At 28.4% G+C, this 13,490-nt stretch overlaps 2 protein-coding genes across 2 annotated transcripts; one reads left to right on the forward strand and one right to left on the reverse strand.

Annotated features, from left to right (window-relative positions):
• hywnt9/10c (secreted signaling factor Wnt9/10c) lies at positions 1–1,884 on the forward strand. Its single transcript, XM_065799673.1, has 4 exons — positions 1–160; positions 284–498; positions 690–964; positions 1,081–1,884. The coding sequence occupies exons 1-4, from the start codon at positions 78–80 to the stop codon at positions 1,531–1,533; spliced, it is 1,026 nt and encodes a 341-aa protein (XP_065655745.1). The 5' UTR covers positions 1–77; the 3' UTR covers positions 1,534–1,884.
• Positions 1,885–8,028: 6,144 nt separating this feature from the next.
• Positions 8,029–8,466, reverse strand: LOC136081300 (zinc finger MYM-type protein 5-like). Its single transcript, XM_065798607.1, has one exon. It carries the CDS (start codon positions 8,464–8,466, stop codon positions 8,029–8,031), a length of 438 nt encoding a protein of 145 aa, XP_065654679.1.
• Positions 8,467–13,490: the final 5,024 nt, after the last annotated feature.

A 13,490-nucleotide genomic window follows, 5' to 3' on the forward strand; every position in this document is an offset into this window, starting at 1 on the left:
ATCCCAGCAAATTCAGTTTAAATTTCAGAAACCTAATAACTGCAGTTAATTAGGGAAATTAAAACTAATTTTTTAAAATGAACTTTTGTAATCTTCATGCAGTTTTCTTTTTCATCTTTATAATGATCAAAACAACTAATGTACAAAGTCAAAGTGACAGGTAAATCGTATATAAAATACATTTTTAAAAAGTTGAATATTAAAATAAAATAAAATTATTTTACTGAACTATTCACTTTTTTTGATATTGCTTTAAAAAAAAATTTCAACGTTAAATTAACAGCACCTATAACGACCTACCAAACACTCTTTCCTCTTCTTTGACAAGTGTTATTCGTCTTAATACGGAATACCTACGATCAAACGACGACGAAGCAACAAAGAAAGCTATCAGCAGTGCATCTCTTTGTGGTATTAACGAATGTCAACGACAATTTAAAGATGAAAAGTGGAACTGCTCTATAGCATCTGGTTCTTTACAAAAAACAGCAAAGTTAGGTACAAAATATTTTTGTGATACTTTTAAGTTCTACGATTCAAACTATTTATTTTTTGGATTACATAATAACACATGTCATAGTCAACTAAAAAAACTTAATTTCAGCTTTAAATAATTTTGTAGTTTGAATAAATTTATTGTTAATAATTTTCTGAGTTTAAAAATATCTGTACAAAATTTTTTTTTATAGCAACCCGAGAAAGCGCTTTTTTATTCGGAATATTCTCGGCAAGTTTAGCTCATATAATTTCAACCGTTTGTTTAAAAGGATTGAAACAAGAATGTAGATATAAACTAGATCCAACATCGTCGCCGTCTCCAACATCGTCACCTCTGTATAACGAAAATTGTTTACAAAATTGCATAAAGCATGGAATAGATTCTTCACGAGAACTTTTGTCAAGCAAAAAGATTAGGGATGCTCGTTGGCAAATGGATGAACACAATAAAGAAGCGGGAAGAACAGTCAGTTTATATTTGTTTTTAATCCTTAATGACATTTTGACATTTTTTTGTCAATTTATTTTTATTTCTTCAACTTTATTTTCAATTATTTTTATTAGCTTCTTTTTTATTGTTAGGCTTTAGAAAAAATTAAAAAAGAGACGTGTATTTGCCATGGGCTTTCTGGTGCTTGCGCGTTTAAAAAGTGTGTTCGAATTTTGCCGTCTTTTGAAGAAATGGGTAACGAACTAAAAAGTATATATAATAACGCATTTAAAGCAGGACCAGATAACAATGGACAACTTATTACGCATACAAATATCAAGCCAGAAAAAAATTACTTTATTTATATGACGGACAGTCCTGACTTTTGTAATACCGATGTAGCACTTGGTGCAATAGGTACAAAAGGCAGAAAATGTTCTCTTTCTGCAAATTCTCCGGATAGTTGTGAAAAACTTTGCTGCAACCGAGGTTTTAGTGAATTTTCGTTTTTAATGGAAAAAACTTGTGCATGTAAGTTTCACTATTGCTGCAGACTAGACTGCAAAATTTGTCAACATAATGTAACAGAATTTCGTTGCAACTAACTGAGTTATTGTCAGCGGTATAGGTAATATATAAATATTAACTTAAAAAAAATTTTATTTATAATTAAATAGGTTGTTTAATTAATAACTATTTACACGTTAAAAAAATTACTATTTTTTTAATTCTTTTAAATTTTTGAATTAAAGTTTTACTGGAATTTTTATTTTTATATATTTTATATGTTGTTTTAATTAGTTTTCATGTGTTCCTTTTATTGTACAGAATTTAATGCAATTGTAAATAAATAACTTATTATAGTATAGTTTTATATAGACATTATATAAATTGTAAAATTATCTATAGCTTAAGCACAAACTTAAAAAGTTGAAATATATTATTTTGTAAACTTACCTCAAGTTTTTACAACTCGAACAAATTTTACACTTTTTTTTTGTATTTATTATTATTATTATACATTACTTTACTTCCAATTCAAATCTTATTTTTTATTAATCAGTCTCTAACTCTATAAAGGCAGACATTTAATTAAATATCAAAATGTGGTTCAATGCCACCTCTGGGCAAGTTTTATAATATCGGTTAGGAAGGAGGCGTGAACTTTCTTTCAAATGCTCTTCCGCGGTGCTCTGTGATAAGACCGTAAGGATTTCCTGGGGCACCTAAAAAAAAAATTAAAAAAAGTCAGTTGGCTTCGAGAGTTTACTTTTGGAAAGGTTATAATGAACGAAATTGAAATCTTTATGTATGTAGGAGGTGAGGTATGAACAATTAATGAGCAAAGAGAATTGAAAATTGTTTAAAATTGCTCTTTTAGTTCATTCTTTAAAACTTAAGCTAAACTATAATTAAACTTATATTATGTAATATTGAACTATGTTAAATAATATAAAACAATGTTAAATGAAATTAAATTAAAAGTAACATTGAACATTATATAATTGTAAAACTATTTAGAGCTTAATATCAATTAATTAAGAATTAACAATGTCTATTTAGTATATAACTATTAGAGTATAGATGCCAGCTCCAACTTCAATTGGAATATTAAAAATGAAGGAGGCATAAATTTCCACGTTAAATACTCTTCCGAGGAGAGTAATTTATGGACAGCCAATTAATAAGAGGTTGTCCATAAACTACGTCACGCTCTGGAAAAGGGGAAATTTTTAGCGGTTTTGTGACGACTCGTACCAAACTTGTTACTAAAGAGTAACGATATTGTAACGAGAGGTGGTAGGGAGTCAAAAGTTGTGTGATGTAATTTATGGACAACTCCTAACCGCTGAAAAAACTCTTTTTTTTTTCAAGTTCATAAGAACCAAAAAGTCCAAAAAGTAAGTACGCTTTTATTTCGATGCAATCCTCCAGCATTTTGCTTTACGCTTTTTTGAGTAATATTCACCTCCCTAAATGTACCTATGTTTTTAACCTACCTATCAACATCTTATGATTTTTTATTTTATTTAGTGTCTCCTTACTTTTATAATTTACCCCTTGCCCCCCATCTAATATACGCTATTTGCAGACCCCTCTCCACCATTTGAGCGTACGTACTTTATGGACAATCCTTCAGCTTAAATCAAGTTCTAATTATAAATTACCTTCAACAAGACATCCCATTAACAATTTTTATAATCCGTCAATATAACTTAAAATATCAGACTACTTAGTTACTTATTGAGAACCACTGACTTCGACTTAGACCCTGAATAATGAGATAAAAAATGTAACCACAATTAAATTGTTTTAAAGAACAGCGAAACAACATTTATTTAATGTAACTACTTTTAACTCGCATTTATGTAATAAATACGATTTAAATAACTGTCAACTGTACGTGTACGTGTCAATAACTGTCAAACTGTACGTGTATGTAAAACTCTTGAATAAATAATGATTAGTTTATACTTATATTTTTATGAACTTAAACCTGTAAAATTTTAGAAAAGAATAGAGTAAATCATTTCACAAACAAAGAAGAGAGAAGGTAAGATGTGTTCAGAGACATATTTATATTTTTGACGCCCTGGGGCACTGTTCCTTTAGGCGCCCTCTTTTAAGAGTAACTGTCGACTTTGGTATGGGGTGATTATTAAAAACCAAACGTTTTTGATACAAAAATATATATTAAATTAATCAATTAACATAAAAGAAAAAAATTATAATTTTTTACTTGAGTTTTATTATATATTATATAAAGTTCATATCTATGTTAAATGCAGATTCAATTGAATCTGCATTTGATGTAAGGAAACAGTTCTTGAAGTTTATCAGTTCTTATCATTTTACCATTTTATCATTTTATCATAGATCCTATAAAAATGTTATTTTTAATTAAAATTTTTGAGATGAATTTTATTTAAAAACAATATTTTATATATTGATATTGAAGTATTTCTGCTTTTTTGTAAACTTCTAAATGTGATTCAAAATACTTTAATTGTTTACGAGTTTTATAGCTGTTTCAAGACTGTTTAATTTTAAATGTAGTCCATAATCTTTGGTTGATATTTCTGATTTATCATCTTTGATAAATGACCGTGTGTCATTTATTTTATTCCAATTTTTGTTTAAACTATTACTTGCATCAGGTCTTGCTGACTACCTGGTATCTGCAAGCCTATATTGCTATTATACAATCTGTCGATAACATTTTAAAAAATTTTTGGTAAATTTTGTCTTCGTTATTTTTTTTTTATAAATCTTGTTATTCTTTTATTATTGCAAAACACAAACCTTTTTATTTACTACTTGAAACATTTAATATGTAACATATTTTACAGCGGTTCTCGACGACAAAATTTTTACGGTCTTCTTCGAGCCTCCCGAGTCTCCGCGTTTGTTTGTTTTTTATATGTTAAAAATCTTCACTTGTAATTGTTTATATTTTGGCTAGTAAGTTTTATGAAATATTAACAAAATGTTTTAAATGTAATAAAGAACATATATATATATATATATATATATATATATATATATATATATATATATATATATATATATATATATATATATATATATATATATATATATATATATATATATATATATATATATATATATATATATAGTTTTTTGAGCGATACGCTTTCTGTTTTAATTAAACTGTTCTATTTTCCATCTATGTTTAGAAGCACAAGAAAAATTTATATATAATATATTTTGTATACATTTGTAATATTTAATATATAATATATTATTCAAAATATATAATATATTTTGAAGCAGAATAAAAAATTCAGAAGCATTTCTAAAACAGTTCACAGAGCATTCACCAACAAGATTTAAAGAATGCGCATTAAAAGAAAATGGTACCAAAGTAGCTAAAGGATTAAATTTTTTAATGCGAGCTTGAGGTCACCGGACATGTTAGACGCATTGTCGTAACTTTGACCACGAAAATAGTTTATATCTTATCCATGCGATTCTGTTTTTTAGTGTTTTTACCCAAAAAGTTGGGTTAAAACACTAAAAAATTTACTACCGAACAGCCATTCTTTTGAGCATTCCAAAAAGCCCACCTTCTCCCTCCCCCACCCCTGGATTCTTGATGTGTTGTCTTCTGCTTGCTCCTGTCAGAATACAAAGAATTTATTTTTTACAAGAATATTGTAAAGTATTTTAAATAAATACTTTACAATATTCCAAATAAATACATTATTTAAAGAAAAAAAAATACTATTTAAATATAACTTGTTTTTTATATACAACACCATTTATAAATAAATCAAATAGAGTAAAAAATGTTCAGCACATGCAATCGATCATTTTTTAATTAACAATTATATAGAAACTTTATTCCAAAAGTTTTTAAACTTTAATTAGTCACTTTCGTATATAAGTAAAAAGATCCCGTGTAAGTTAAAACAAATTCTTTTAAAGCAACATCTAACGCAACCTATCAACAATACAAATAATTTTTCAAAAAAAATAAAATAAAACAAGACGTCGAATCAGGTTTTTAAGAGTGATAATACAAACAAAGCGTTCAATATGTTTATTAGCAACTTTCTTGATGCACATGAATTAAAAAAAACTAAAATTAAAATCATTAAATCACTTCTTAAAACATATTTAAATAATAAAACAATTATAAAATGTTCAAAAAATAAAAAAGTTTCATAATAAATTTTTAAAAAAGCAAAGTCTTCACAAAAAAATCTTTTCGAAAAAACCTTTTTTTACAGTAAACAAAATATTAAAAACAAATTTGATAATTAAAAATCATAGAAAGAAAAAAAAATAAATACAACCATACTTGCTCGGAGAAAATTTCAATAACAATAGTCCTCAACAAACCTAAATAAAAATCATGACTGCGACTTGACGTGACATGACTGCATAACTTTTAAACTCTGAAAGAGTAGAAAATGACCTTTTCTTTCTTAAAAATAATTAATCATCTGGCTTTGAATACGTTTCACATAATGTAGTTGTTGCAAATAAAATTAAGATTGCAGAATTGATACGTATATAAAAACCTGCAATAAATAAGGAGATTTTTCCTGAAGCATTAAAGTCGGCAAAGATATGTCCAATCTAGTAGCGTAGCTAGGGTTTCTGGCGCCCAGGGCAATGCTGAAAATTGTCGCCCCCCTGAAACAGACGTACGAACTAAAAAAAAAACACCTAATGTTTCCAAGTATATGATAATTTTAATTATAAAAATGCAAATGCTAATCATAATGCAAACTCAATTTAACTTATGCTTCCAATTACGTATCCATAATGGTTCATGTGAATTAGTCATTAAAAGTGACAGATGGTCAATCAGATCCGATAATCAATAACTGTTTATAAATTATAGTTTGATCTTTCTAGCTTTAACTGCGGCAAAATTATCTATTATGTCGCCAAAGTCTGTTCATTCTAGAGTTTCTCTTTCGACACTGAGGATAGCCAAATCAACAAAACGTTGTTGCCCCATTGAAGCTCGTAGATGAAAGAATAAGCTTCAACTTGCTGAAGGAACGTTTGCAACTGGCTATTGAAACTGCAATTGTGAGCAAGATTTGTAATGCAATGCGTAAATTTGGAAAAACGTCGTCTCCGTATGACAAAATAAATGAAAGTAAATTTAGCGGAGTTGTTGGTATTGGGCCCCCACGAGATTTAAGCAGCACCTGACAATCTGCGATTTCAGTAAATAATTCTGCTCCACTGATATCTGTACTGTAAAAGTTTTCCAGATCCAAACAATGTTGCTGCAAACTTTTTTGATTTTCATCACCATCCCTCTTTAGCAATATTCTCACATTGAGCAAGAATCCAAATTTTTCATTGAGATCATTTAATCGTCTTAAGCGAGTTGTTAGTTCTTGTTGAAAATAATCCAATATCATTTTCAAAACTCTGCAAACTTCATCTTTGTGCGGCCGTAACGCAGTGGTTAGAGCGCTTGCATAAGAAGCAGGAGATCCAGGTTTGAAACGAGCTCTGGACATATTTTCGCGTCACGTTCAGGAAGTAGGCGTGAACTTTCTAGTTAAATGCACTTTCGCGGTGTTCTGTTACAAGACCATTAGGTATTCTTGGGGCACCTAAAAAAATCTTCAGCAGAGAGGCCACAATCTCTAGCCCCTTCACCTGGCATTATTCGCCGTCGCCTGATTCTCCTCTCAACTTCGATTCCCCACTCCATACATCTGCCCTTGCTATACTCAATTGCATTTTGGCACAAATGATCACAAAGTTCTTTGAGATAATTTTCCAACATTTTCATATCAGATGCTGCATCTTTAAAGTTCATTGTGGGATCTTGTAGTCGTTTTTGAACGCGGTCTACTTTTCCCAGAATGTTGTTCCAGAAATGAAGTAAAACAATGAAATTAAATTTCAGAATATTTTGAAGTAAAGTTCCAGCTTCATTTCTTGTATCCACCTAGCTTGTCTGGCTTATGTCATTTGAAAGACTTTTAAGAAGTTCAACCAATTCAGCGACTCCTTCAGAAATTGCTTTAACAGCTTCTGCATTTGCACACTCTATCTGGTTTCTGCTTCCCGTTTAACAGTGATCTTAACAGCATTTTTCAAATCTCCCATCGCAGAGTCAAACGAGAAAAGAAAACAGATAAATGCTTTCAATTGTTCCAAAAAATATTATGACTATAGGATCAGCGTTGTCGTAACATTGGGATCTACAATCTGCCAGTGATAGATTGTCCGATTTATGTTTCTCAGTAATAACAGCTTCAAGAGTTGTTTCATCTTTGGCATGGATTTCAATGTATCCAAACAATGACTCTCAGATCACAACATCACTAACAAAATCAATGTACACAAATCTTATTACTTCGGATAACTGCTCTCGAGTCACAGATCAAGAGTCAAACCAAATAAGATACCAAAATACTTACTTCTTTTGATATTAGTGAGGAGCTTATCTCTAACAGTACAGGCAAGTAGGCTGATGAACTCATTTTGAATGTCTGGAGACAGATAAGATACGGACCCTGGATTTTCTTTAGCTTTCTGTAGATGGTTTGCAGCGAGAAGGTCTACTCAGCAAGGAGTTTCAGAAGGGCAAGAAAGTATCAAATATTGGCTCCTTCTTCAGCAGTACTAAGTTTTTCTCCATGACCACGTAAAACCACGTTCTGAGAAGCAAGAACCTTAATACAAGAAAGAATTCTTTTTAAGATATTTCCCCACTGTTGCTTTTCAGATTCAATTTGAGCTTCGAGTTCTGAATCTATTCCTTTTCCATAAATTAATCTTCGTTCAGCTTCTTTCCATATAGTAAATGATTTGCAGTGACAGAGACTGTTCTTGTGATTTTTTAATCGTTCTGTGTATCTCCAGTTGGTAAATCCATCAGCTGATTCAAAAGAAAATTGTGAATTTGAGTTAGAAGTTGGAAATAGTAAACAACAGAAACAATAAGCTGCTTCGTTAACTGATGAATATAACAACCACGAACGACCCACTTCATCACCATTTGCAAGTCGTCGTTTGAGCCATGTTGAGTTCATTGAACGTCCTCCTGAGTTTGCAACAAAAGGTCCATTCTTGTTTTGAAATAAATCAGATCCGCGAGCTATGATCTCAGTTCTAAGACTTTGCGACATGATCGCTGTGTTGTTTGGCCAAATTTTAAAAAACCAACATCAAGAAATGACAATACAACAGGAATAGGAAGATCTTCAACCATTTCTTCATTTTTACCGTCACTGTTATTATTACGATCCGGCTTGGGGGTATCTTCACCTCCTTGGTCCATTGAGTCTTTTTCATTTTCGGCAAACAAATGATATCTGCCTTCATCTCTGCTGTCATCTTCAAATTCTGATTCAGTATGCTTCAGTATGCTGTCATCTTCAGATTCTGATTCACTTTCTGCATCATACTTCTGGTCAACTTTGTAAGGTCAACTTGGTGCATACCTTGCTGATGATTAGTAATAGAATTAAAAATAAATAATAAATAAATTTTTTTGACAGTGCATCTTCAGTATTTTGATAATTTAATAGAGTATATAAAGCCCATTAAAGAAATATTTCTAAATTGAATTACATACCTTAGTTTTTTTGTTTGTTTTTATTGCCTCTTTTCTTTATAGTTAATGGAGATTGTCTTTATATTTGAATGCCAATCGCAAAAGTAATAGTGACTGTCGTTCAAATATACTAACACCAATAAAAATTTCTTAACATTTACTTTTATTTATTCAATGTACATATTTATGAAGGCTTTATTCTTCATATTAAAACTGAATTATACACAATATTTTAAACAATCTTATTTGATTTTAAAAGTGTTAAGTCTTCATAGCCGATCTGTGAAAATGATTGTGATAACTATATATATATATATATATATATATATATATATATATATATATATATATATATATATATATATATATATACATATATATATATGTATATATATATATATATATATATATATATACATATATATATATGTATATATATATATATATATATATATATATATATATATATATATATATATATATATATATATATATATATATATATATATATATATATATATATCTTCATTGAGCTCATGCCTGTTTTTATTAACCCTTTTTTTATATAAATGTTTTTTTTGTAAATTTAGTATTAGAACTTAAAGAGAATACGAGGAATTAAGGAACCTGTCGATATTTGAAGGCAAATTAAACATTAACATTACTTAAAATAAGAATAATTTTAAAATAACAATAGTTTTCCACTACCTATGATCATTGTTGTTGTTTCTAGGCATGATCAATAGTTATTGATGCGAACAATTGATGAAGACATATTAACAATATGTGAAGAAACGGGTTTTACATTTAGTAAGATTTACATTTTTTTTGTTATCATTTTATTAGATTCTTAGTTGTAACATGAAGTTGAATTTAGAGCTTTGAGATTTTTTTGATTACTTTTGTATTGAAGATTTACTAAAATGTGTGCGAATTCCGACTGCGACGTTTTTTTTTTGACAATTCGAACTGCGACGTTACCATAACTGTATGACTTAAATTGAAATCTCCGTATTATAAAATTCGCTTATTGTTGATTGAATGTAGTGATTAAAATCAAGCTACTTTTTCATTATCATAAAGACTTAAGTGAGGAAAGGTATGACTCTTTACCGCTTTAAGTTCTCTCCATTTATGTTTGACTAGATTTCATTTTAGTTTCAAATGTATCAAATTTAATGACGCCTAATTTGGTATATATACAAAAGTACTTTCTTTTTGTGTGACTTGCGAACTTCAAACTACGGGTTTTTTAATTCTAAAATCAACACTTTACCCAAGGCTGCTTTATCTAAATAAGCTGCTATTTTATCAATTTAAAGTTTGATTGACTTCATAATGTTATGCAGACTTTACTTGTTCTCTTATGTATAGCAGCTTATGTTATGCAGACTTTACTTGTTCTCTTATGTATACTTGTTCTCTATGTTTTCTTATGTATATGTATATATTTAAGTAATAAAATGGCATTAAAATTGAATTTACCAGACAAAATATTTGCAACAAGTAAAAATTTTTATGCGTCAAAGTTGAAATGAGCAATGCTGAGTTTGTATCATTTTCATTCTTTTACATTTTAACTTTTCATTCATACTTATCTGTTATTGCTTGATAAAAAAATAAAAAAAGACTGCGGTTTTTCTCATAAACAAATCGTAGTTGTTTGTTCTACAGTTTTATACGCTGCTGTGTTTCTATATAATAAATTGTTAAATCATTACATTTAGTCATTAATCGATGGACGCCTACAACTATTGAAACAAGATATAAAAAGATATTAATAATCTTTAGAGATTTTTCGTAATCCTTTATTCTATAAATATAAAACGAGAAGTAAATTTTTTTAATAGTTTGTATTAAAAAGTAAACAATACCGATAACGTTACAAATAAGCAAAGGTAAACGTAGTGTATGTTTTCGATTCTCTTTAAAAAAATCCTTTTTTTTTAAGATAGATTTTTTTAATTTTTCAATTTTTTAATTTTTCAAATGGCTAATAAAAAGAGATTAAATTTTTAAAATTTATTTAAAAATTCAAAAAAATATTTTGAATTTTTAAATAAACTTCTACCTATCATCAAAATGCTGAATGCTTTTCCGCTTCATTTTCACAGAAAAATCCATTAATCATAGTTAAAGAAATTTATTTATATTAATATTATTATAATTATTATTGTTATTGCTATTATTGTTATTATTATCATTATTATTAATTTTATTACCATTATTATAAGAAATAAATTGCACGGTAGAAAATTTGAAATATACTTTAAGCTTTTTCTAACAAAATCTTGGTGAATCGCATAAATGTTTAGCAAAAACATATGTATTTATAACGTTATATATATATGTTAATTTTAACAATATTTATGCGTTTGTTTTCAGTTTAACTAAATATAATTGTTAAATAAAGTGGTTAGTGTTCAATGGTTTCTGCAAGTTTTTTCCTTACTCATTCTGTTATGTTTGTGGATACTATATTAGTCCAACACAAGCTAGACATAAAATTATCAGTATTACAATATTATTTACTGTATATCACGCTTATTTAAGCATGGCTATAGGCTTATTTTAGAAAGGCTATATCTTAGGCACGACACTAGAGGTGTGACAGCTGCATATCAAATCTGGAAGGATGACTTCGTGGAATCCAAAAATCAATGCCCTTTGCAATTTCAAGAATATAGAGAGAACCAATAAATCATCATTTAGATCTCTAGTTTATCCAATTATTCTATTTTCTATTGAATCAGTTCCACACAGTGTTGAATTGCTTGTGCCTACTCCACCTCAATCCAAAAAAGTAGCTGCGTATCATTCTGATGAAGATACACTTTATGAAATCATTGATGACTGTGATTTCAGAAAACCGAATGATTTCCCTCATTTCTCTTATCAAAAAGAACTTGATGACTTAGTTCGCGATTTCGGTCTCACTAAATCAAATGCCGAAGTTCTGACGTCACGTTTGAAAGAATGGAATTTATTAAATCTAAGTTGCAAAACTTCAAATTACCAAAAGAGACATGAAACAATATATGTAGTGTAAGAATCACTGTGCTATTGTCATGCCTTTCGTGTTCTTTTTGGTGAAACTGGCATTATTCACATTTCTGAAAAGTGGAGCTTATTCATTAAAAGCTCAAAAACACGTTTTGCTCCATAACAAAAATTAATTTCCATCAATCCCAGTAGCGCATTCTGTTCATCTAAAGGAAGACTACGAGAACATGAAATTGTTGCTTGAAAAAATCAATTACGATAGTTATAAGTTGGATGAATGTAAAGTCTTTAAGATGCAAGCATTTCTTGTCGGTCTATAATAGTATACACGAAGTACTACTTTTTTTTGTTTGTTTTTGGGATAGCAGGGCTGTTGATTAGCACTTTTTAAACGGGATTGACTAGTAAGAGAAAATTTACAGCCTGGTTTTCACAATGTTATCAAGCAATCTCTGATACCTCTAGAAATGATCTCACTTTTACCCCTTCAAATTAAACTAGGTTTTCTCAAACAATATTTTAAAGCATTAAAATGTCTGCAGTTAAAAAAAAAAGCGTTGATTGCATTTAGACAACAAGTTTTAGGCAACAATAGCTTGTGAAAAAATTAGCTTTACGGTATGCAGATATGAATTACAGATTGTCAATAAAGCTACCTACCTACAATCATACTTTAAATTTTTCAGATCAAATTTGGGTGATGTAAGTGAAAACTATGGAGAACGTTTTCATCAGGATATTCTAGAAATGAAAAAAAATATCAGGGCAAATGGGATACAGCTATGATAGGTTACTAGATCTGGTGTTTCTTACTGCGATGACAACAAACGTCATAAAAGAAACCACGTTCTGCTCTTCACTTTAAGTATTTTAAAAGATTGTAAGAGATAGATTAGAACATAATGTAACATTATATAATATATATATACCGTGATGTAGTATTATGTTTTGAAATATAACATTACATTTTTGGACTAATAATTATATCTACTCACTAAATCTCATGCAATACGATTAATATTTGTAGTTTAATCAATATTTTAGGTTTTATGATCAAACGTTTGATGCAATAAAAATAAAATGTAATATTCAGACTCGGAATGCTCAAATTAATATCAAAAAAATTTGATAAACAGATAACTTTTTTTTTGTAATATTGTCTTATCAATGATTAATCAATAAGCTGAATAAGAGATCGCGGGCGTCCAGAGATAGATAGATAGATAGATAGATATATATATATATATATATATATATATATATATATATATATATATATATATATATATATATATACATATATACACACATATATATATATAAATATATATACATATATACACACATATATATATATAAATATATGTATATATATATATATATATATATATATATATATATATATATATATATATATATATATATATATATATATATATATATATATATATATGTATATATAAAAATTAAAGTTAAGTAAAAAAGTTTAAAAAATAA

Source organism: Hydra vulgaris, chromosome 06 (assembly GCF_038396675.1).
Source record: "Hydra vulgaris chromosome 06, alternate assembly HydraT2T_AEP".
Lineage (NCBI taxonomy): Eukaryota > Metazoa > Cnidaria > Hydrozoa > Anthoathecata > Hydridae > Hydra > Hydra vulgaris.